General features: G+C 40.5%; 1 protein-coding gene across 4 annotated transcripts in view; it reads right to left on the bottom strand.

The window, feature by feature from the left end:
* PKN2 (protein kinase N2) overlaps positions 1-26,374 on the bottom strand; it is a 158,669-nt gene that overhangs the window by 69,035 nt on the left and 63,260 nt on the right. For 2 of the 4 annotated variants that reach the window (XM_070405524.1, XM_070405521.1), the window contains exons 3-6: positions 17,038-17,207; positions 9,189-9,306; positions 8,728-8,873; positions 8,423-8,636 (exon numbers count right to left, since the gene is read on the bottom strand). In XM_070405524.1, the coding sequence (XP_070261625.1) occupies positions 8,423-8,636; positions 8,728-8,873; positions 9,189-9,306; positions 17,038-17,207 (648 nt within the window). Of the gene's footprint in view, positions 1-8,422; positions 8,637-8,727; positions 8,874-9,188; positions 9,307-10,435; positions 11,002-17,037; positions 17,208-26,374 lie in introns of those variants that run through there. The other 2 variants (XM_070405523.1, XM_070405525.1) reach the window with 2 other exon arrangements.

Raw genomic sequence — 26,374 nt, 5'->3', positions numbered from 1 at the left:
AACAGTAATAGATACAGAGGCAGAGCTGCCTCAAACTGATTGTCAAACTGCAGCAGGAAGGCCAGGGAGGGTTGGGGGGCAGGAGGGAGGGGGGTAAGAGATCAACCGAAGGACTTGTATGCATGCATATAAGGATAACCAATGGACATAAGACACTGGGGGGTAAGGGAGGCCAGGGGATTGTCAAGGGCAGGGGGGTGGGGAGGGGACGACACACACACACATATGTAATACCCTTTGTAATACTTTTAGCAATAAAAAAATATATATATAATTATTCAAAAAAATAACAAAAAATAAAGTGAAATGTTATATATATATATATATATATATATATATATATATATCCCCTATCTACACTATTAAAAGAGAAACATGGTAATTGGCGTACGACCGCTACCCTTCCCATTGGCTAATCAGCGTATCCTTATGCAAATTAACTGTCAGCCAAGATGGCGGCTGGCAGCCAGGCAGCTGGAAGCTAACAGGAGGCTTGCTTGCTGTGGACTCCAACATTCCCCTCCGGCCTCTGAGCTTCAGTTGGAAACATAGTAACATTTATAGAAGATAAACAAAACTCCAGAAAGCTCCTGTCAGTCAGCCGGGATCTCAGAGCTGGAGTCGCAACATTGTTTCAAATACAGAAAACAAAGGCCAGAAACCTGCTTTCAGCCGAGTCTCAGAGAGAAAGCCGGCTCTCAGCTCCAGTGACAGCCATGGAAGGTAAATAAATGCCAGAATAAAAAAAGAAAAAGAAAAAAAGGAGAGGTTTGGAACTTCAGTTGCCCGCCAGCCTGAAAACAGCCCTCAGTCCCTCACCCAGACTGGCCAGGCACCCCAGTGGGGACCCCCACCCTGATCCAGGACACCCTTCAGGGCAAACCAGCCGGCCCCCACCCTGAAGCAACAAGATGGCGGCTAATTTGCATAGTGAAGGCAGGCGGCAGCAGGCAAGGCTGTCTGCGGTCTGGGACCCGGTTCTGTGACCCTGCCGGGCGGGATCAGCGGAGCCTCGAGGCTTCCCGGCACCGGGATCAGCATGACAAGGGGCAATGCCCAAACTCCCTGATTGCCCTGCGGCTCTGTGTGTGACAGGGGGCAGCGCCCCAACCCCCTGATCAGCCCTGCGGCTCTGTGGGTGATAGAGGGCGGCGCCCCAACCCCGATTGCCCTGCGGCTCTGTGTGTGACAGTGGAGGCACCCCAACCCCACGGGCCCTGCTCTATGTGAGACGGGGTAGAGCCATACCTCCCCATCGGCCCTACCCTGAGTGTGACAGGGTGTGGCGCCTCAACTACCCCCCCCCCCCCCACGGGCCCTGCTCTGTATGTGACAGGGGGCGGTGCCCCAGCTCCCCTATTGGCCCTACTCTGTGCATGACAGGGAGGAGCTCCTCAACCCCCTGATTGGCCCTGCTCTGTGTGTGACAGGGGGCAGCTCCCAACCCCCTGATCAGCCCTGCTCTGTGTGTGACAGGGGGGAGCTCCCAAAACCCCTGATTGACCCTGCTCTGTGCATGACAAGGGGGAGCTCCCCAAACCCCTGATGGGCCCTGCTCTGTGTGTGACAGAGTACGGAGCCCCAAGCCCCGATGGTCCCTGCTCTGTGTGTGACAGGGGGCAGCGCCCCAACCCCCTGATCGGCCCTGCTCTGTGCATGGCAGGGGGCAGCGCCCCAACCCCCTGATCGGCCCTGCTCTGTGCGTGGCAGGGGGTGGCGCCACAACTTCCCTATTGACCCTGCCTTGAGTGTGACAGAGGGCGGTGCCCCAACCCCCCAATCGGCCCTACCCTGAGCGTGACTAGGGGTGGCATCACAACCTCCCCATCCGCCCTGCTCTGTGCATGACAGAGGGTGGCGCCCCAACTCTCCAATCGGCCCTGCTCTGAGCCCGACCAGGGGCTGCACCTAGGGATTGGGCCTGCCCTCTGCCACCCAGGAGCAGGCCTAAGCCAGCAGGTCATTATCTCCTGAGGGGTCCCAGACTGCTAGAGGGCACAGGATGGGCTGAGGGACCCCCTCTCCCCCCCCGAGTGCACAAATTTTTGTGCACCGGGCCTCTAGTCTAATAAAAGACAAAAAGGGTAATTGACGGTACCTTCGCTACACTTCCCATTGGCTAATCAGTGAGATATGCAAATTAACCACCAACAAAGATGGTGACCAGCAGCCACACAGCTGAAGCGAGCAGGTGGATTCCTTGCTCCAGTGATGGAGGAAGCCAAGGTTCCCCACCTACCGCAGCCCGGCTCTGAACTCCGAAAGCAACAAAGTTTCAATTATAGAAGCTAAACAAACCCCAGATACCTGCTTTCAGCAGGGGGTGGCCTCAGATCTTCAGCGAGCAGGAGCCAGCTCGCAGCTCCACTCAAAGCAACAAAGTTTCAATTATAGAAGGTAAATAAATCCCAGAATTAAAAAAAAGAAAAAGAAAAAAAGGAGAGGCTGGGAGCTTCAGTCACCGGCCAGCCTGAAAATGGCCCTCAGCCCCTCACCCAGACTGGCCAGGCACCCCAGTGGGGATCCCCACCCTAAAGGGTTGTGGCCAGCCTGAAAACAGCCATCAGCCCCTCATCCAGGCTGGCCAGGCACCCAAGCGGGACCCCCACCCTTCAGGGCAAACCAGCCGGCCCCCACCCATGCACCAAGCCTCTATCCTCTATAGTAAAAGGGTAATATGCAAACTGACCCTAACAGCAGAAAGACTGGGAATGACTGGTCACTATGACACACACTGACCACCAGGGGACAGACGCTCAATGCAGGAGCTGCCCCCTGGTGGTCAGTGTGCTCCCACAGGGGGAGCTCTGCTCAGCCACAAGCCAGGCTGTTGGCTGCCAGTACAGTGGTGGTGGTGGGAGCCTCTCCCGCCTCCTCAGCAGCCCTAAGGATGTCCGACTGCAGCTAGGCCTGCTCCCCGCTGGCAAGTGGACATCCCCCGAGGGCTCCCGGGCTGCCAGAGGGATGTGTGACTGCCAGCTTAGGCCCAATCCCCAGGGGAGCAGGCCTAAGCTAGCAGGTGGTCATCCCCTGAGGGGTCCCAGACTGCCAGAGGGCACAGGCCGGGCTGAAGGACAACCTCCCCCCCCTCCCCCCCCGAGTGCACAAATTTTTGTGCACTGGGCCTCTAATATATATATATATATATCAATCAATCAAATAGGTAACTCTTCTTTTTATCTACACTGAAAATCTAATTAATATTATTTCCTGGGCAGGAGCCTCTAAACCAGTGGTTCTCAACCTGTGGGTCGCAACCCCTTTGGGGGACAAATGAACCTTTCACAGGGGTTACCTAAGACCATCGGAAAACTCATATATAATTACATATTGTTTTTGTGATTAATTACTATGCTTTTATTATGTTCAATTTGTAACAATGAAAATACATCCTGCATATCAGATATTTACATTATGATTCATAACAGTAGCAAAATTACAGTTATGAAGTAGCAACGAAAATAATTTTATGGTTGGGGGTCACCACAACATGAGGAACTGTATTAAAGGGTCGAGGCATTAGGAAAGTTGAGAACCACTGCTCTAATCCCTTGTAATTTCCCTGGTGATAGCAGTGTATTTGTTATTCATGATGAGCCCCTCAAGCCACATGTAAGTTTATGCTAACAAAGTGACCAGGCAGTTTTAGGATGGGGGGTTGGCTACACTGGAAAGACCAACCATATGATTAGAGGGATGGTGCTTTGAGGCACATATCCATCTGATCTCCTGACCTTCAGAGAGGGATGAGGGGTTGAAGACTGATTTCAAACAAGCGGCCAATGATTCAATCAGTTACTCCTACATAATGAAGGCACAATAAAAACTCGAATACTCACAGCTAAAGTGAAATTTCTGTTTGTTTATATTTTTAAAATATATTTTTATTGATTTCAGAGAGGAAGGAAGAGGAGGAGAGAAACATCAATGATAAGAGAGAATCATTGATCGGTTGCCTTCTGCACACCCCCACTGGACATAGAGCCCACAACCTGGACATGTGCCTTTGATTGGAATCGAACTCTTGACCCTTCAGTCTGCAGGCCAACTCTCTAATACAAACCAGCCAGGGCTGAAATGTCTGGTTTTTTACAAAAAAGAATGTACTGAGAGAGGGCTGCATGCTGAGGACAAGAAAGCTTCGAAGTGGGGCCCTCATAGACCTCTCTCTATGTATCATTTTTCTTTTTTACTGTACTTTATAAGAAAACTGAAATCGTAAAGATAAAGCTTTCCCAAGTTCTGTGAATTGTTCTACAAAATTACTGAGCCTGAGGTGGTAGTGGGAACCCTAGAATTTATAGCCAGTTGGTCAGAAGTAAAGGTGGTTGAGGAAACTCCAAGCTTGCAAATTGTCTCTTAAATGTGTGTACTCTTGTGGGGGACTGTGCCATTAACTTTCGAAATCTGACCTGTGTCGTTAGCATCAGAATAGTACATTAGCAATTAGGTAATTACCTCAAATATACTGTTTTAAACGATTCAAGTTAAAGGCAAAGACTGGTAGAATGGATAAAAAGAAACATGATGCAAGTATATGCTGTCTAAAAGAGACTCATTTTAGATCCAAAGACTCAAACAGATTGAAAGTGAAAGGGTAAAAAAAGAATTCAATGTAAATAGTAACCAAAAGAGAGCTGGGGTAGCTTATACTAATATCAGGCAAAACAGACTTTAAATCCAAAGTTATTACAGTATACAAAGAAGAAATTTGATTTTGATAAAAGAGTAAAATAAATCCATTGATATAAAAATTATAAACATATGCACACTTAACAACAGAGCCTGAAAATATATGAAGCAAACCTTTACACAACTGAAAGGAAACCTCACTACCCACTTGCAAGAATAAATGTACTAGAATGGCAATAAAAAAAAAAATGTTGGTGAGGATGTAAAGAAATCGAAACCTTCATACATGGCTACTGAGAATGTAAAATGATGCAGTCACTGTGGAAAACAGTTTGACAGTTCCTCAACATGACAAACATAAAATTACCACATGACCTACTGTTCCTAGGAATATATCCCAAGTAAATGAAAACAAGTGTTCAAACAAAAACCTGTACACAAATGTTCATAGTAACATTATTCACAACTACAGGCCCGGTGCACAAAAATTTGTGCACGGGGGGGTGGGGGGGTTGGGGATGTCCCTCAGCCCGGCCTGTGCCCTCTCACAGTCTGGGACCCCTCAGGGGATGACCACCTGCTGGTTTAGGCCCGCTCCCCGGGGGATTGGGCCTAAGCTGGCAGTCAGACATCCCTCTGGCAGCCCGGGAGCCCTCGGGGAATGTCCACTTGCCAGTGGAGAGCAGGCCTAAGGTGCAGTCTGACATCCTTAGGGCTGCTGAGGAGGCGGGAGAGGCTCCCTCCACCACCACTGTACTGGCAGCCATCAGCCTGGCTTGTGGCTGAGCAGAGCTCCCCCTGTGGGAGCACACTGACCACCAGGGGGCAGCTCCTGTATTGAGCATCTGCCCCCTGGTGGTCAGTGTGTGTCATAGTGACCAGTCATTCCCAGTCTTTCTGCTGTTAGAATCAGTTTGCATATTACCCTTTTATTATATAGGATAGAGGCTTGGTGCATGGGTGGGGGCCGGCTGCTTTGCCCTGAAGGGTGGGGGTCCCCACTGGGGTGCCACTGGGGTGCCTGGCCAACCTGGGTGAGGGGCTGATGGCTGTTTTCAGGCTGGCCACACCACCTTTAGGGTAGGAGGTCCTCACTGGGGTGCCTGGCTAGTCTGGGTGAAGGGTTGAGGGCCGTTTTTAGGCTGGCCAAACCTCTCCAGCAACAGAAGCTCCCAGCCTCTCCTTTTTTTCTTTTTAGTTTTTATTCTGGGATTTATTTACCTTCTATAATTGAAACTTTGTAGCCTGGAGTGGATCTCAGAGCCGGCCAGGGCTTGGCTTCCTCCATCGACAGGGGCAACCCAACGCTCCAGCTCAGAGGACACGGCCAGCTGAAAGCAGGTATCTGGGGTTTATTTAGCTTCTATAATTGAAACTTTGTTGCTTTGAGTGTAGCTTAGAGCTGGCCGCGTCAGGCGGGGAACCTTGGCTTCCTCCATCACTGGAGCAAGCAAGCCTCCTGCTTATTCAAGCTCCGTGGCTGCAGGCCGCCATCTTTGTTGGCAGTTAATTTGCATATCTCACTGATTAGCCAATGGGAAGTGTAGCGAAGGTACAGTCAATTACCATGTTTGTCTATTATTAGGTAAGATAGTCAAAAGGTGGAAACAACCTAAACATTCATCAGTTGATGAGTAAGTAAACAAAATCTCGTATATATACCCATACAATGGAATATTATCTATACTAATAAAAGCCTAGGTGGCCCTCGTGCCCTCACAAGATGGTCACCCCCATGTCGTCACAAGATGGCTACCACAAGATGGCTGCCCCCATGTTGTCATAAGATGGCCGGCAGGGGAGGGCAGTTGTGGGTGACGAGGTCAGCAGGGGAGGGCAGTTGGGGGCAACCAGGCCTGCAGGGGAGGGCAGTTAGGGGCAACCAGGCCAGCAGGAGAGGGCGGCTGGGGGTGAACAGGCCAGCAAGGGAGGGCAGTTAGGGGCGAAGAGGCCAGCAGGGGAGGCAGTTGGGGGCAACCAGGCCTGCAGGGGAGGGCAGTTAGGGGCAACAGGCCTGCAGGGGAGGGCAGTTAGGGGCAACCAGGCCAGCAGGGGAGGGCAGTTAGGGGCAACCAGGCCTGCAGGGTAGGGGAATTAGGGGCAACCAGGCCAGTAGGGGAAGGCAGTTGGGGGCCATCGGGTCGGCAGGGGATGGTTAGGCATCAATCAAGCCAGCAGGGAGCGGTTTGGGAGTGATCAGGATGGTAGGCAGAAGCAGTTTGGAGCAATTAGGCAGGCAGGCAGCCGAGTGGTTAGGAGCCAGCAGTCCCAGATTGCGAGAGGGATGTCCCAGATTGAAGAGGGTGCAGGCTGGGTTGAGGGACACCCTCCCCCTCCAGTGCACAAATTTCATGCACTGGGCCTCTAGTCCTATATAATAAAACCCTAATATGCAAATTGACTGATGGAATGACTGGATGCTATGACACGTACTGACCACTAGGGGACAGACGCTCCTTTTTTGAGTGTCTGCCCCCCAAGAGGGAGGTGACCGGTGATGGCTATTGGGGGGGCAGGGCCAGCCAGCAGGCGGTGCCAGGCTGCCAGCCAAGGCGATTACCAGTGGGGGCCCCCGATCGCCCCGCCTGCCCATCACCCCACAGATGGCCCTGATCACCAACCAGGCCTAGGGACCCTACCCTATATATTGGGTACAGTCTCTTAGATTTAAAAATTATAACCTGGCAAGGCTATTCTAACACTGAAAAAAACAGGATGCAGCAGCGATGACATGCATGGACTCTGGCTTGCACATTTTGTGGTCAGCCCTGATTCTGACACTTATAACTGTGTGACAAAGCCAATTACTTAACTTCTCTCTGCTTCAGTTTTTCTACCCATAAGATGGGGAAAATGGTACTACTGCCTCAGAAGGATCATGTTATGTACTACTTTTAATAATCAGGGCAAAAAAAATGTAGCTTTCCATACAACAGCAAGATGCCTTTCACCTGTATGAAAAATATGGTCACTGGTGCATGCAGTGTCCCGGATTGCGAGAGGGATGTCTGACTGCCAGTTTAGGCCCGACATCCCCCCGAGGGGTCCCAGATTGCAAGAGGACGCAGGTCGGGCTGAGGGGACCCCCCTTCCGTGCACAAATTTCATGCACCGGGCCTCTAGTTTAGCCATAAAAGAAATGAAGCATTGCCCTAACCGGTTTGGCTCAGTGGATAGAGCGTCGGCCTGCGGACTGAAAGGTCCTGGATTCGATTCCGGTCAAGGGCATGTACCTTCGTTGTGGGCACATCCCCAGTAAGAGGTGTGCAGGAGGCAGCTGATCGATGTTTCTCTCTCATCGATCTTTCTAACTCTATCTCTCTCCCTTCCTCTCTGTAAAAAAATCAATAAAAAAAAAAAAAGAAGCACTGATACATGCTACAAGCACAAACCTTGAAAACAGTACACTAAATCAAAGAAGCTAGACACAGAAGGCCACAAAATGATATAATTTTGCTTAAAGGACATATCTAGAACAGACAAATCTATTGAGACAAAAGCCAATAGTGGATGCCAGGAACTGGAGGGGAAAGAGTGGGTATGGGGTTTCCTTCTGGGGTAATGAAAATGCTCTGTAACTAGATAGTGGTGATAGTTACACAACATTAGAAATATACTAAACACTTCTGAATTGTATATTTTTAAATGGCTAAAGTAATTCATTTATGTTATGTGTATCTCCCCACAATATTTTTAAAAATCTGTGCACAAGTTTTTATTCATTTATTAAACTAGGACCAGATGTAGCCAAAAAAGCACCAAAAATAATCATTAGATATATACTACATACCTGTTAGTGCTGCTGGTTTGGATAACGTACTATATTGATTTTGTGTAGATATCATACTTTGACGTGGACTTAGTGTTGGTGATGCTACAAGTGAAAGCTCCTCAATAATGATACTGCTTTTGGGATGATTCTTGGGAAGTTCATTTAATCTTTGCTCTAATGAATACTTTAAAAGGTCCAACTTCTGACTTGATTCATTAAATCTTGCTTGAGCCTTGGACAGGGAAAAGACAATTGTTATTACTTAAATAACTACATTCTTTAAGTAATATATTTATTAAGTTAAAATTTTTATTTAAAATTACTTCTGAAAGTGCTTTTCTGTCTGTTACTTTTCCTGAGCCAAGTAATTTCATTACATTCTTTGCACCTTCTGCGACTGCAAACTCTATCCTAAAATGATGCCTTAATTCTTCCATCCGAAGTTCAAGAGGACTTATGACAGGTTTTGCTAGAGGAGAAAACAAAAACAAAGTTAATTGAACCCACGTCAAAGTTTACTTCACTTTCTAATATGTAGTGATTAAAACTCATCAATAAAAAAAAATGAATTCTTATATTAAAAGAACAGTGCTTAATACACTGAATATAACAGATACAATTTTGATATAGTGCCTTTAGATCAAAACTCAAAGATTAAACACATAAGATAAAACATAATGCCGCCTCCCCCTCAATTTTAAACGCTGTCTTTTTTACATAAAATTATTTAGCATATCATACTGCCCATAATCATCAGAATAAAAATTTATCTCTATTCCATCACCATTGTCAAAAGCCAATTCATTGGTCTGGACTGCCTGAAGAATCTGCATTCGTATCACTTCTATTTTTGTCTTGCTGTCCTGGAGCAGTTGCTGAGCTGTGCCATGGAGTTTCCGATCCTTTTAAAAATAAGTTTGAAAAGGTAAGCAGATAAAGAGACAAAACATTTTCACAGATTTTAAATAAGATCAAATGATATCAGCAAATGAAAAACAAGAGTTCAAAGAACACTATGAACACTATAATATATGTACTTGTTGATATATTTATTTTAAAAAGTCATCAAGCAGAAAAGGTGATAAAAGAGAAAAACAACTTCATTAGTTAAGACAATTTGAGAGAAAGAAGTAAGTCTTACTACTGGTTTTTAAAAAATCCAAATTCACATTTGTAATTTTCTTTCATTGCTTAACACAAAAACAGAGAATTTTCATATACCAGGGCCAGTAAATCTCATATTCAAAAGCACTGTATGTGAGCTGTCTCAGCAACTAAGCCTGAAATTTTTAGAAAACCTCTTCCTTTCCCATTACATTAAGTTTCATGGAGTTTCACACATTTTAAAAATAGCTAATTGTAGACAGTATTTGTGTTCCTTTAAATTCTGACAAAGGAATAGGAAATAGCATTTGTCAACATTGGTTATGATTAGAAAGGTCCCTAGAAACTCTTGAATGTCAAAAAATGAGACCTCGGTAAAGTTAGGGTGGAAATTATAGTGAATATTGTCATCTCTTAAGACTTTAAGAAAGGTCCTGAATTAAGTGAAATGGCATTATTGTGCTGTACACCTCAGTTTAGTTACAGTAACACTGAATATTACTGACAGAAGTGTGGTAGGCGAAATAATAACCCACCCATAGAAGTCCATATCCTGGAAACTTGTGAGCAGATAAAGAAGATAAATTTTAAATTTGGAAATCAACCTATATTGTGAACATGTTACCTTACATGGCAAAAGGGGAATTAAGATAGTAGACAGAATTAGATGTTAGTCACCCAATCTCAAAATATAAAGATTATCATGGATTATCCATGTGGGCCCAATGTAATAACAAGGATTTTTAAGGGTGGAAGAGGAAGGCAGATGAGGAGGTAGATGAGAAGAACTGAACCTGCTATTGTTGGCTTCAAAGCTAGAGGAAGGGGGCCATGAGCCAAGGAATGTGGGCAGCCTATAGAAGTTGGAAAGAACAAGAAAGTGAATTATCCCCTATCTTCCAGAAGAAATCACAACTCTGTCAATACCTTGATTTTAGCTCAGTGAGATCCATTTTAAAATTCTCAATTTCAAAGTTGTAACATAATAAATTTGTGTTGTTTTAAGCCATTAAATTTGTAGTAATTTGTTACAGCAGCCATAGAAAATACAGGAAATTTTCTTCAGAAGTTTCATATAAAACAAGTGATTTAGACAGTTACATTAGTTCTCAAAATCTAGTAGGCTTCAATCCACAAAAAAGAAAATGGTAAATAAAACTGAGCATAGGTAGGAAGCACTTATTTTACAAGAAAGGCCAGTTTTCCAGCATCTCTACTTTTATCACTACTAATACAACTAGCATTAATTTGGAAATAAAATAGCATATAATCAACCTATATTGTCCAGGAGACTCAAGACTGGAAGCTAAGAGGCAAGCGCCAGATATAGCATCATTTCAATAAATCAAACACACACACAGTATACTAGTACTATAAAGGGCAGGATGAGAGATATATGTGGTGGGAGAGATACTATTGCTATTATATACAAAAGAAAAGAAAAGAAAAGAACCTAAAGTATATTATATTAAACACCAAACTAGGTTGATACACAGTGGAGGAAAAAACAATTAGCAAATTTATAAATTTTGCTTCCATTCTTTCTTGCTTCCAAGGTTAGTCATTTAAGAAAAAAACTTGTAGTCAGATTTTGTTTATTATATAAATTTAGATTTCACACCAAGGAAATAAACTGAAATAGTTTATTAAGTCCCTTACTATTAATTTATACCATGAAGAAGTGTACACACACACACACACACAATTTGTTAATTATTCTTTACTAGTAACGATACTATCTTGAATTTGGTGTTTGTCTATGGTTTACATATGCTTTTATGAATACACCTATTCACCTTTCAAATTTAAAATGAAAAGATCTTTCTCTTTAATTCTACCTCCTATCCAGGGTTAGGAACATCAGACAAACTAAAGACTTGAAATAACTTTTCTGAGACCAGATCAGAGTAAGAGAAAAAACTCAGTATTCCAAAGCTCCGAATTTATTAGGGCCAAATATGTTTTGCAATCAGATAGACTTATACCCAAATCTTAATATATTTATAAATTTTGGGTTAGTTACGTATCTTCTACAAGTTTTAGGTTTCTTGAAGAAATTATGTAAATGGAAATGCCACTCTAAACTATACAGCTTTTGTATGTATTAGATAAAACTAACAGTATATTACCTACCACATGAATGGCATTAAAATGTTCTTTTAGAGCAATAAAAATCATGATTACCTTATTTTAATAAAGTTCTAATGTAAAAGTATAAATATTAAGTAAACTATATAATACTATACTTTTAAACTAATCTACTTTTATTATTTTATCAGTATGTGAAAAGACAGTAGCCTTATCACTTACTTTTTTGAAAACACTCTTTTCTTAACTATTTCAATTCAACATGCAAGGAAGATCGTTTGTATTTCATTTTTAAAATAAGTGAATTTTCCCACAGATTACTGAAGATCTGCACAGATGTCAAAGTATGATGAAGGCATTTAAAACTGACATTGGATATTACCTGTCACAAGCAATTTACAGTAACTACATGTCAGTTTTCTGGTTTCAGGCATTCCTGTATTTTTTATTGAGCACCTAATATGTTTGAGGTAAGAGATAATGTAGTTCCAAAGTACATCAACTGGTTTATGTATCAGAGGAATACTTGCTTTTATGCTAAAACTTTGGGAAGATTTTTATATACATTAGTTTGAACCATATGAAAATGCTGTTATCTGACTGATTTTGAACAGCAATCTCATGTGGTTCAACCTAATAAAGTAGTTACCTAATGTTAATACTCTACAATGCCTGATAGTTATATTTCCAATGTACAATATTTTTTCAATTTATAAAAAACTATTTTTGTTTTGCAAGTCATAAACTACATCACACACAGAGCTTTCAGAAATAAATAAATAAACCAACACTATCTTTATTTTGCCATCACATATTTATGGCTTACTTTGTAAGTGTTAAATGTGGTCACATCCAGTGAAAATAATTAATCAGCTTAACAATTAATTAATTAATTAATTAATCAATTATGATATACCCTATAAAACTTAGTTTGACTGAATAGATATAATTATTATATGTATCAGAATGTTAAAAGTAGCCAAAGAAAAATTCGAAGATAGAATCATTTTTTTTCCTTTTTAGTCCTCACCAGAGGATATGCTTACTGATTTGAGAGAGAGAGAGAGAAAGGGGGGGAGAGAGAGAGAGAGAGAGAGAGAGAGAGAGAGGAAGTGGGGGTGGGGGAAGGGGAGAGGGAGACAGAAGGAAAGAGAAACAGAGAGAGAGAGAGAAAGAGAAACATCGATGAGAGAGAAACATCAATCAACCAGTTGCCTCCCACACATGCCCCAGATGGGAGAGAATCTGTAACCTAGGTTTGTGCCCTGACCGAGAACTGAACCTGCAATTTTTTTTGGTGTATCAGACAATAACTCCAACCAACTGAGCCAGCCAGGGACGATAGGATCAATTTTAGCTAAAGGAATCCAGAAAGGTTTTGTGGGCTATTAATATAGATAAGATTGGAATATGTGAAGATTGGAAGATTGGGGAGAGGGAGGCCTGGGTGGATGGTCAGGTATTTTCAAATGAGAAATAAGTATAAAAGACGGGAGCATTTAAAAAAAATGTGATAGAGGCTAGAAAGAATCCCAAATTTTAATAAATAGCTTGGTTTGTCATCTGCCTATATGAAAGAGAAAACATCTCTTCAACACGCCTAGTAAACCCTCAGAGATTATTCTGAAAACCAATGTTGCTACTTAGAGTCATGAAATCTACATTCTGTTGTTAACATGAAAAAGAAATTGATTGTGTAAATTATAACCTTAACTAGTGGTAATGCAATGACAGGGATAAGGAGAGAAAGGTTGCTGTTTTGCATAGGATAGTTGTATAGAGCTTGCTAAAGAGATAGCATCTCATGAGAGATTGTAATGAAGCGAGAGAGAAAAAGCCATGAAAGTTCTTGGGAAAAGAGATAATGTAGGCAGAAACACAGTAAATACAAAGTCCCTGAGATAAGAGCATGCTTGGTATGTTCAAGGTATCCAAAGAAGCCAATATAGCTAGAGTGTAAGGAGAGAGAGTCAGTGTTTTAAAAGATCAGAAGGCAGTGAGGGGTAAATCATGCATGAACTTGCAGAGTCACAGTAAGGAATTTTGTTCTAAGCATGATAGAAAGTCCTTGGAGGGTTTTGAACAGGAGTATAAAAATATCTGACTTACCTCTTAAAAGAGCAATTCTGGCTATAACATGTATTGGGGTAATAATTTGGTCATACAAAATTCAATAACCAAAATTCTAAAGATGTCTATTTACTGCCAAAGTGAATTAATTATCCATGTCTCTAAATTTGCTCCTGGTCGTGAATTACTACCATTCACCAGTCAGTCTACATACCAATCTAAGAATCATTATTGACTCTGCCTTCTTCCTCATATTCAGACACCACATATTTATTCTATCTAAATTGCTTTGACCCTGCCTTCTTTGCTTTCATTGCTGTTACAAGAAGGATGAAGCACGTTTAACCAGGACTACTACAAAAGCCTACTTAAACTTGCTGCCAGTAGACCTGAACGTCTCAAATTCATGTCTGAGGAAGATGGATGTAAACTTTCTAAACTTTAAATCTGATTATGTATTTTCTCAGCTAAAAGTCTTTCAGCAGCTCCCCATATCTCGTAAGACAGAATTTCAGATGCTTAATTTTGTACCAAGTACTTTATAATCTGGTTTGTCTTTCAATTATGCTACACCTCTCATTATACCTCACTCAATGAAAGCTCTCCCAGTGGAGAACAAAATAAAAAAGTCCCGCTGAAATCACCTAGAGGACTTTTCTGAAATAAAATGTGCCTTTATGGAGATTCAGATTTGTTCTCCCATAAAGGCATGGCCTTTCATTGAAAATGGCCATTACAGTTGATGATTGTTACTATTATTAGAAGTACATTCTACCTACCCTCAGATATGTTGGATAAGAAATAAGTTGAGAGCCTGTTAATAGCCATATGAAATCACTTCCATTTCTTAGAACAAGCCATTGTTTTGCACAGTTCCTTACCCTGTATATACTAGGTTTACCCAGATCAGTAATTCCTTCTTAAACTCCAAATCATACTTAAAATCTTATACTAACACTTTAATGATTTCTTCTGACAGATAAACAAGGTGACACTTCACCTTCGTATGTAATCTCTTATACTGTAAACCAGCCATTTTCAATCGGTGTGCCACAGAATTTTTAAAACATGCAATACCTCAGAAATTGTAGAAGCTGTTAATATGTTCTGGACCTCCACTTGAGCCAATCTCAAATAAATGAATCTTTAATTAAAGACAAAAGCTATTGGAAAATTATCTATTTGCTTTAGCAGGCTGCTCATAGCCCTGTTCATTCTGGGCCTGTGGTTACCATAAGTTACCTATGTATTTTAATATGTCCATACCCCTGCTCAACTGGGGGCAGGGATGGAGGGAGGGAGGCCCACGGGCCACTCTGAGAATACGGTGAAATCTATGGCTTGCTCATTCATCCATCTGCCAACATACACACTTACTAGCACTTCTCCTATAACCTCAAAGGGTTCATTAACCTCTCAATCTAATTCATCAACCCTACATGAAAAAAACCTTACTCTAGAGGGTGGTAGCTGAGTTACTTTAAAACACTCCACATAATATGCTGCATTCACAGCTCCAAAAACACAGTATTTGCCTTAAAAAGTCCAAAATAACACTGATAAAAACAAGAGGTCAATATTAAAAGTAACACAGAAAAACCAACTCTGCGACTCCAGAAATGTTCAAAGTGAGTGAAATAACATGCTATCAAATATAAACAAATATACTTCTCTAAAAATAATTTAAAAATTCTTTGGAAATACTACATATAATCTCATTTTCATAACTAAGATTTTAAAATCTTATTTAAAACATATACACATTTCTTTCTTTTCCATCCTCCCAAATTTCATTTGGGTGGGTAAGTAAATGGCTCCAAACAAAGATTTCCCCCATCCCCGATTTCAAATTCTTCCTAAACTAAAAACAAAATAAACAAAACAAACAAATGCCTAAACTTTCATTCTGAAATTACTTAAGAAATATCTATTAACATATGTAAGAAACACTGATTTGCAGAGCCAAAAATCTTTGAAGTAAATTAGTTGAGAGTAAAAAGGTGGATTTTATAATAAATTGACCTTTTTAAGACTTTTTGGAAATTACACAACTATAGAACCTGAGATTGGAAAGAACCTTCATGATAATGTATTTCAGTGGTTCCCAACATTTTCTCTTCCACACTATACCTCAGAAAAAGGACACATTTGCAGTAGTGACAATTGCTCCCTACAACACTGTTCTACAATTAGGAATTATATGCCCATAACATATTTGCCTTATAAGAACCCACAGGTGTAGTCCAAAAAATCACTCATGCCAGAATGTCCTATCTTTTAATTTGTCCTTTTCTAAAAACCTGTATGTAGTGATGGAAAACTCATTAGAGCCTAAATATCTATAATAATAAAAGCATAATATGCTAATTAGACCAGATAGCCAGATGTCCTTCTGGATGACCTTCCCAGACGAAGCCGGGGCTTCGAGGGCTGAGCCCCCATCCGGCCTTTAGTTTTAAAATAACCTTTTTGGCCCTAGCGGGCTTGGCTCGGTGGATAGAGCGTCAGCCTGTGGACTGGAGGGTCCCAGGTTCGATTCCGGCCAAGGGCGCATGCCTGGGTTGTGGGCTTGATCCCCAGTGGGGGTTGTGCAGGAGGCAGCCGATCAGTGATTCTCTCTCATCATTGATGTTTCTATCTCTCTCTCCTTCTCCCTTTCTCTCTGAAATCAATAAAGAAATATATTTAAAAAAAAATAAAATAAAATAACCTTTTTGTTTTAGAATAATTTTAGAGTTCCAGAAAAGTTGCAAATATGGAGAGTTCCTATGTACCCTTTACTCATATAGCTAAAAGTATTTTTTGATTGGTTTAGGTAGAAATAAGTTATTTTAAAAAACATTTGTTTCCAACTTGTTTTACAGTGCACTTGTTTATATCAGCAATTTTCACCCTTTTCATCTCATGGCACACACAAACTAATTACTAAAATTCTGTAGCACACCAAAATATATTTCTTGATGATCTGATTAAAAAAAAAAAAAAGGATACTTCTGATTCAGTCACACCAGAGAGATGTTGTTGTGGTGCCTGTTGTCATTTTTTTAATTTGACAATCTAAGGAAAAAGAGGTCAGTGCCTCTGACTAAATAGTCAGGTATTGCATGTTTTTAAAATTCTTGAGGCACACCAGTTGAAAATCTCTGGTTTATAATATAAGAGATTACATGAGAAGGTGGAGCATCACCTTATTCAACCTTAGCTGTGAACATGTACATCAAATAATTCAAATTTATTGCCCCTGTGTATATGTCCACAAATGACTGTGGAAGTGTCATAAGTACTCGTCAGGTTACAGATAAATTTTATTGGGTAGGTGAATTCATACTTACAGAATCTAGGAATAATGTGAATTAACTGGATATACTTACATTTATTGTACCTACCTTTGAGGATCCATTTGAATACATCTGTATCATGTTCTCTGCACCTTGTTTTACTTTAAGCTCTATATCCAATTGTTTTTTTAAGGCCATCAATCTATTATTGCTAGTAGAACAACGAGGGTCACTACTGGGAGTGTCTGGAGTCCTTGGGCAATCTGTAAATTAAAAAGTATGTTAAAATTACTTACTAGGACTAATTACTGCTTAAAATGGGAAGTTAACATTTTCAAAGAATAAAGAATTATGGGGTTTAAGATGAGTCTGAAGTTACCTAAGTGGAATTTTCTTATGCTTCCAGATAATATAAAAATTCAAACCAAGAAATATTTAAGTAGAGTTGCAGGACCATTTGCCAGGATACTGTAGAAGTGATTTTGTTAAAACTGAAGTTGAATTAGATTGCTGCACAAAGTTTTTCCAACACTATTATTTTTAAATTAAAACAATTTAACTCGTCTATTCAACAATTAAACTAAATTCTCTACTCACTAGCTAATTAGTTTGAGAATAAAGATTAAAATATACAAATTCCAGGAAGTAATTCTTTGTAAGTAGAATTAAAATACTTCAAATATAATGCTTGCATTAATTAGTAATAACCAAAGCATACACATAAAAAGCCTTCACATTTTTTTCTACTATGAGGATGTTCAATAGAATGGAAAATTTTTCAAGGATAATAATTCACTGGTATCACATTGATGGTAGCAGGATATAGGAAGACCAAAAATTCAAGTTCATGGCTTATCATAAAGAATATAGTGGTTCTATTAAGAAAGAACAAAAAAACTTTAAGTAGAACACTAATTATTCTGGGTAATCCATTATTGCTGAAACACTTCTAATAGTTTTACCATGTCACTAAAATTCTTCACATGGAAGTTATTTTGTGTTTTATCCCCTCTAGGTCCCTTGTTTATTAAAAAAAAAAGAAGAAGAAAAGGGGAAAAAAAGCTAGAAGACTAAAGACCAGGGTACCAGACCTGGTTTAGTTACAAGTAACTTGGTAATCACTAGAAAACTGCATAATCTTCAAGTTACTTAACCTTTGTTCTTCAGGGTTTCTTTCTCTCCTCTGCAATAAAAGATGATGTGACTTACTGATTTTAATGAACAAATTTCATATTTCATTTTATACTCTTAAAAATGTACTAGTTCAGAAACATTTAAACATAATTTGTTCATTAACTTAAAAAAATACAGGTGCTATGCTAGATATTGGTGTGATATAATACTATTTCATCATTAATATATTAGTTTACAAGTTGTTAAATCCTGACCTAAGTGCGTTATAAACCCATTAATCCTCATAAACAGCCCTGAAAGGAACATTACACCCATATTACAGAAGAGAAAACCAGGGCAAAGAGAGGTTAAAAACCTTGCTCTGGGTTAAACATCTACTAAGTCAATCTTAATAATTGCTGTGCCTCGCTGCTTTTGGTACTTAAAAACCTTGTAAACAATTTTACTAGCCTGTGGATAGGTGCACAAACTTACACATATGACAGTATAATTATACACATACAACTATATGTATGTATATGTACTAGTATGCATATTAATACTTAAAATAAGTATTAATTCACATTTTACACATCAGGAAACAGGCAAAGTCAGTTATTAGCTGAAATTAATCAAGAAAGGTTTCTATTGTAACTGAATTTACCAAATTACAAATGAGTCACTTCAAAAGTTGATTTTCTACACGACAAATTATTATAGAAAACTGATAAATAAGGTAGGTAAGATATTAGAAAGGCTCACAAAGGAACTATGTAACATATTGCTATGGATAGAATTTTTGTGTTCCCCCAAAAGTTACACGTTGGAGCTGTAATGTGATGGCATTTGGAGGTGAGTCTTTTGGGAATTAGGTAACTGAGGGTGGTCTCTCTCTGTCATGTCAGGATACAGTGAGAAGACTCTATGTACTAACCAGGAGGACCTTCACCAGAACTCTGATCATGCTAGCAGACACCAGAACTTTGAGAAACAATTTTGTTTTTTTAACCCACCCATTTTGTGGTATTTTGTTAAAGCAGCCTGAACTAGACATACATATACTGTATATATACACTGCTATAGTTGTTAAGAATGCCTAGGTTTAAATCTCAGTTGATGCTGAGATTCAGTATAAACCATGTAATATGGGGTAAGTTACTTAACAACACTGTGCCTCATTTTCTTCATCTGTTAAATAGTGAAAAAGCATCAATCTCACAGGATTACTGTGATTAATTAAGTTATATGTAAAGAGCTTACAAAAGGGCATAGTGCATAGTAAATATTCAATAAACATTAATTAGTAGTCACTGTAGGAAGTGTAAGCATATCTCTGTTGAGTCCATAAATTGCACATCATAACAATGACTGAACAGTTAAGTAAATACAGATCTGTGAACAGGTTTTCTTTCCATTTTTTTTTTTTACATAAACATTACAAGAAATCAAAACCACACAAAATTTGGTATATAATTTATAATAAGCACATTTTTTTCTAAATATATGTTTATTGATTTCGGGCGGGAGGGGAGGGGAACCATTACTGATGAGAATCACTGATCCGAAGCCTTCTGCACTCCCCCTACTGGGAATCCAGCCTGCAACCCGGGCATGTGCCCTGACCAGGAATTGAACTGTGACCTCCTGGTTTATACTAGTAGACCGATTCTCAACAACTGAGCCACGCTGGCCAAGCAATAAGCACATTTTAAAAATACATATATTTTTATTGATTTCAGAGAGGACGAGAGAGGGAGAGAAAGATATAAACATCAATGATGAGAGAGAATCATTGATCGGCTGCCTCCTGCACACCCCACACTGGGGATCGAGTCCGTAACCGGGGCATGTGCCCTTGACCAGAATCGAATCCTGTACCCTTCAGTCTGCAGGCCAACACTCCATCCACTGAGCCAAACCAGCTAGGGCAATAAGCACATTTTAAAAAAGAACTGGAATGCATTCAGAGTAGAAGGCCCTCAGTCGAAAGGAGTTGAATAGATACTGGTATTTAGCATAGCATGAGAAAGAGAAACTGTTGCCTAATCATTTGAACATTTATCTATAAAAGTAGCTGTCCATTTACTATTTCTCCATAGGGCAGAGAGTTAGACCCAATGGGTAAAACCAGCGAGAACAAAAATTTTATCAGAGGATAAAGAGAAATTCCTTAAATTTTGAGTTATCTAACAATGAGACGGTTTGCTTTACTATTAATAAGATTCCTTGACTCTGGAAGCATTTACATTGAAGCTAGATTGCAATCTATTAAAGATGCTAAATAAGAAATTCTTGCACATTAAAGCAGGTTGTACTAAGACATTAAATACCTACTGATTCTAATATTTGTAATGGTATTACAATATCTATCACTTGTTATGAAAATTATGTCCTAAAAATTACAAGAACACAAGAAATACCATTAATGGTAATGGTTCTTAAGGTCAAAATGTCTTGGTTGCCATATCCTCTGGCTGCTACTTATTGGTATGGTCTTGATCATACACTTAACATCAAATTGGGGTTATTGTAAAGATAAAGTCGGTACAGGCTTAGACCAATGTTTAGGGCTAAATAAAATTACATATCAGGGCTCAGTTAAGTAGCTGTATTTCTGCTCATTTAATCTTCAAAGGAGTTCACAAAGGTTTGTAACATAACCTAATTTTGCAAATAAAAGAAACACACCCAGAAGCTCAGAGAGGTTAAGTAATTTGCAAAGGTCACAAAAGTGTTTGCTGAGGCAGACATATATCTTGTTTTATAAAGCCCACTTTTTTACTCATCTAGAAATTAGATAACAACTTAGCTTGTTTTCCTCAGATTTCACCCATTTTCCCATTTAACCTCCTACTTTTCTTCTCTCCAGTTTTCTTTCTTATAGGTATGTTAAATTTACAACATATAAAACATATGGTTGCCAGCATATTTCTTACATTTTTTCATAGTGAAACATTTCCAAACAGGAGTAACTAGAACTCCCAATTAATGTCCTCTTCATTTATAAGATGAAATTATTTTTCCATTCTAAGATCTGCCTTTAAATTACAAGAGCAAATGTTAAATTGACTCTCTCTTTTTTTTTTATTGTGGTTAATCCTCACCCGAGGATATTTTTCCATTGATTTTTAGGGAGTGTGGAAAAGAGGGGGAGACAGAGAGAAACATCGATGTGAGACAAACCCATCAATTGGTTGCCTCCTGCACGAGGGCCTAAGCCAGGGAGGAGCCTGCAACCAAGGTATGTGCTTCTGACTGGAATCAAACCCGGGTCCCTCTGGTCCGCAGGCCGACACTCTATCCACTGAGCCAAACTGGCTAGGGCTAAATTGACTCTTAAGTGTATACTTTGCCAATTAAAACTATACCTCATGATTAAGACTAATGAGGGTCCAAATAAAGTTTCACTTTCATAGCTAGGCATTAAAGGCCTTATACTGACGAGATCTAAATTAACTGTCCATTACTAATTTCCTGTCAAATTCTACGCTCAGTTAAAAAGTAATTTATATCTCTTTACCTCTGAAAAAGCAATGCACTTGACTTCCTCCATATTATTTTCAACTCATCTGAGACATTATTTTCTTCAGGAAACCTCTAATCATCCCCAATCTGATCAGGTGTCCTTTCTAATATGTCTTCAAAGTACATTTTCATCCCTCCTTGGTGCTATGTATAATATAGTATTATAATAATTTATTTTCAGGTTTGTTTTCCATATGGAGAGCTGGGATTTATTCATAACTATTTTAATGGATGAGTTTAATATATTATACTAGAGGTCTGGTGCATGGATTCCTGCACATTGAAAGGAAATTAATTAGAAGATAGCCAGTGGGGTGGGACTGCTGTCCATCCCTGGCCAGCAGCACCTGGGCGGTGCCAGGGCTCAAAAAGCGTCTGTGGAATGAGCAGGGTCCCTCTGGCAGGTGGGGTCCTTCGGCCTGGCCTACAGGGATCAGGCCAAAACCGGCAATCCAACACCCCTGTGGGGTCCTGGAGTGCTAAAGGGCACTCTGCAAAGTTGCTGTCATTTGGCAGCTCCTGTGTTGTGCATCTGCCCCCTGGTGGTCAGTGTGCGTTATGCCTACCGGTCGGTTGCTTAACCTTTTATATACATACTAGAGGCCTGTTGCACGAAGAGATTCGTGCAATAGGCCTTCCCTTCCCTTGGCTGCTGGCACCAGTTTTCCTCTGGCACCCAGGACCCAGGCCTTCGCTCTGGCTGGGCTCCAGCCAGAGGGCCCCCCTGCAGCCATCAGGCCTCACTGCTCTGCTGATCCCAGGCCCGTGAGGCCTCGCGGCTCCGCTTGGCACCGGGGCCGTGAGGCCTCGCGGCTCTGCTGATCCCGGGGCCGTGAGGCCTCACTGTTCAGTTGGCTTGGGGGCCGTTTGGCTTCACTCAACCGCTTGGAGCCTACATATGCAAATTAACCACCATCTTTGTTGGTGGTTAATTTGCATATCGCCCTGATTAGCCAACGGGAAGCGTAGCAAAGGTACGGTCAATTACCCTTTTTGTCTTTTATTAGATAGGAAGGACTAGGAGCCCAGCGTGCGATTCAAAATCGTGTGGCACCGTACACCACCCTCGAGTCACCAGTCCGGCCCGGCTTTGTTCCCCGGGCCCCGCAGCAGCCGTGTCCGCTGCCGGTCTGGCCTTGCCTCCCTCTCCGGCCCTTGAAGCAGCCCACCCCCAGCACAGGCACGCGGAGGCCCCTACCACCCCGCCCCCAAAGCTGTGTGCACAAACTCCTCCTGTCCAGTCGAACCATTATGGCGTCCCAGTTAATTAGCATATTTCTCTATTTTTATATAAATGACAGAAAAAGAGCAGATTAATTCTGAAAAAAAGTCCATTTAAAAATGGGGTGAAGAGTGCCCTGGCCAATGTGGCTCAGCTGGTTGCAGTGCTGTCCGGTACACTAAAAGGTGATGGGTTCAAGTCCCAGTCAAGACACATACCCAGGTTGCAGGTCCAATTCCTGGCTGGGGTGAGTGAGGGAGGCAACTGATGAATATTTCTCTCTCACATCTATGTCTCTCCTATCCCCTTCTCTAAAAAATGGAGAGGGGACAAAAAAATGAGGGGTTAAGAGACACAAAGGGCAAAAAGAAAAACAAATGTATCTTACTGTGGTTCAGATGAAAAGAAGAAAAATGATGATTCAAAGACAAGTATGTAATGAGATAACTACAAATTTTCCAAAGCATATAAAAGAAACCAATACAAACACTGAGTGGCCAGATTATTATGACCACCCCATCAATACTTTGTTGGGCCACCTTTTGCCTTCAATACTGCAGCGATTCTTCTTAACATTGACTCCATGAGATGTTGAAAGGTGATGCGAGGAATCTGACACCATACCTGATGAATAGCACTGTCCAGTTCTGTGAGATTTGATGGTTGTGGAACCAGCTGCCTGGTGGCTCTTTTAACTTCGTCCCACAAATGCTCAATCGGATTGAGATCTGGTGATTGCGGGCGCCACCTAAGCAAGGTAAAGTCTCCCTCATGTTCTTGAAACCACTCCTGCACAGCACGAGCACCTTAGCATGGCACATTGTCTTGTTGGAAGAAGCCATCTCCATTGGGATACGCCATCAACATGATAGGATGAACCTGATCAGCAACAATACTTAGGTATGTTGTGCTATTCAGACGTTCTTCCACACGAATTAAAGGGCCCAAATCATGCCAGGAAAACATGCCCCAAACCATAACACTGCCCCCACCAGCTTGAAGGGTTGTACTCATGCATGTGGGGTACATGCTTTCATGCTGTTTCTGCCAAATTCTCACTCTGCCATCTGCATGATGCAACTGGAAACGTGATTTATTGGACCACATGACTTTTTTCCAATGCTCGACTGTCCAATCCTTGTGTTCCTGTGCAAATTGGAGACGTTTTATCTTGGTAACTGCAGACAGCAAAGGTGTTCGAACAGGCCTTCTGCTGTTTTGCTGATACTCGCTCCATGGCTCTGAGCACCAACCATCATCCAACGTTCAAAGGCTGTTAAATCGCGTTGTTTACCCATATCTTCAGAAAAAAATTACTTCTACTGTCATGGTAAACAACCTGCTTCCCTATTTATAATGGTCTGGCCCTCTAGCAACTTCAGTATGAAATTACAGCTAATTTGCCTACAAACATCAGGTGGTCATAATAATCTGGACACTCAGTGTAGAGCAGTGATGGCAAACCTTTTAAGCTTAGCGTGTCAGCATTTTGAAAAACCCTAATTTAACTCTGGTGCTGTGTCACATATAGAAATTTTTTGATATTTGCAACCATGGTAAAACAAAGATTTATATTTTTGATATTTATTTTATATATTTAAATGCCGTTTAACGAAGAAAAATCAACCAAAAAAATGAGTTCGCGTGTCACCTCTGACACGTGTGTCATAGGTTCACCATCACTGGTGTAGAGTCAAGATATCCCATCAACTCCAAGCAGTAATATATATACAACCTCCAAATTAATGATGGTTTGACTTACAATTTTTTGGCTTTATGAAGAAAGGAAAGCAGTATGTACTTAGCAGAAACTGAACTTTGAATTTTGATCTTTTCCTGAGCTAGTGATATGTGGTATGATACTCTCATGATTCTGGGCAGCATCGGTAAGACACATCTCCCAGTCATCCATGTTATCATGAGTGTAAACAACTGATATTCTAAACTGCATTCACTGTGTTAGATGATTTTACCCAAGTGTGGGCTAATATGTTTGAGGCTAAGATATAATGTTTGGTAGGTTATGTGTATTAAATGCATTTTTTACTTAGGATATTTCCAACTTAATGATGGGCTTATTGGGATCTCACCCATCTGTATAATGTGTGTGTGTGTGTGTGTGTGTGTGTTTGGGGACAGGGGGTCCCCACCTAGATACATCATGGTAAAACTTCAAAATAATCAAAGAGAAAATCTTAAGAGCAACCATAAAAAAAGTGCCTTTAAAGGAGCTATTAGAGTGACAGCAGACTTTACAACAATGAAAGCTAACCCTGACTGGTTTGGTTCAGTGGATAGAGCGTTGGCCTGTGAACTGAAGGGTCCCAGGTTCTACTCTGATCAAGGGCATGTACCTTGGTTGTGGGCACATCCCCAGTGGGGGGTGTGCAGGAGGCAGATGGTCAATGTTTCTCTCCCATCGATGTTTCTAACTCTCTATCCCTCCCCCTTCCTCTCTGTAAAAAAATCAATAAAATTAAAAAAAAATCTATCTATCATCTATCTATCTATCTATCTATCTATCTAAAATGAACGATCAAAGAAGGTATAATGATAGTTTATGTGAAAAGATATAACTATCAAGCTTATATATTGTAAACTCAGTTAAAATACCTTTAAAGAATGAGGACAAAATAATACTATCAAACAAAGAAGGAAAGAATGTTACAAACATAAGCTCTTAAAAAGAAATACTAAGGGATCTATTTTAGGAAGAAAAAAAGTGATACAAACTGGTATATCAAAAGAGAAATGAACTAGGAAAAAAGAAAATGGTTTATAAAAAAGACTACTGTATACATTTTTTAAATGTCATGTAAAGATTTTTTAAAAACATAGAATTAAGCCCGGCCGGTGTGACTCAGTGGTTGAGTGTCGGCCCGTGAACCTGGAGGTCATGGTTTGATTCCCAGTTAGGGCATATGCCCAGATTGCAGGCTCAATCCCCAGTGAGGGGTGTGGGGGGAGGAGTGCAGGAAGTAGCTGGTCAATGTTTCTCTTTATTCCTCTCCCTTCCTTTCTCTAAAATCAATAAAAATATATTTAAAAAACATAGAATTAAAATTAAGGTAACAACAACATATAAGTCAGGATGTGTAGGTAGATGGAGACATTCTAAGACCTCAGAAATGTATGGACACAGGTAAAAATAGTGTTAACATTATGGTCTTTGATGAGTATGCATGTTATATTGTGTAAATTAACCAAAATTTCTAAAATAATAAACTGTTTTTCAAAAATACTATGAAAATGGCAAAAAAGGGGGGAAGACCACCGAAGCACAAAATAAGATATTAAATATGAACCCAAATATATCGATAATTATTTAAACATAGTAGACTAAACGATCCAGATAAAAGATAACCATACACTTTGTAAAAACAAATAAAAAAGCAAATCTAATTATATGCTTTTTATAAGAGACATATCTAAAACATAGTGATACAGAAAAGTTGCAAGTAAAAGAATTTAAAAAGGTATTTCATCTAATCAATAAGCCCAACCCCCACACTATTTTAATAACAGACAAAAGATACTTTGAGGCACAAAAATTACTACAGATTAAAAAGT

The sequence above is a fragment of the Myotis yumanensis genome, unplaced genomic scaffold (assembly GCF_028538775.1).
Source record: "Myotis yumanensis isolate MYYU_CA2020_CCGP unplaced genomic scaffold, mMyoYum1.0.hap1 SCAF_2, whole genome shotgun sequence".
Taxonomy (NCBI): Eukaryota; Metazoa; Chordata; class Mammalia; order Chiroptera; family Vespertilionidae; genus Myotis; species Myotis yumanensis.
Note: the sequence above shows the minus strand (reverse complement) of the source record. Positions and strands in the feature narration are given on the sequence as shown.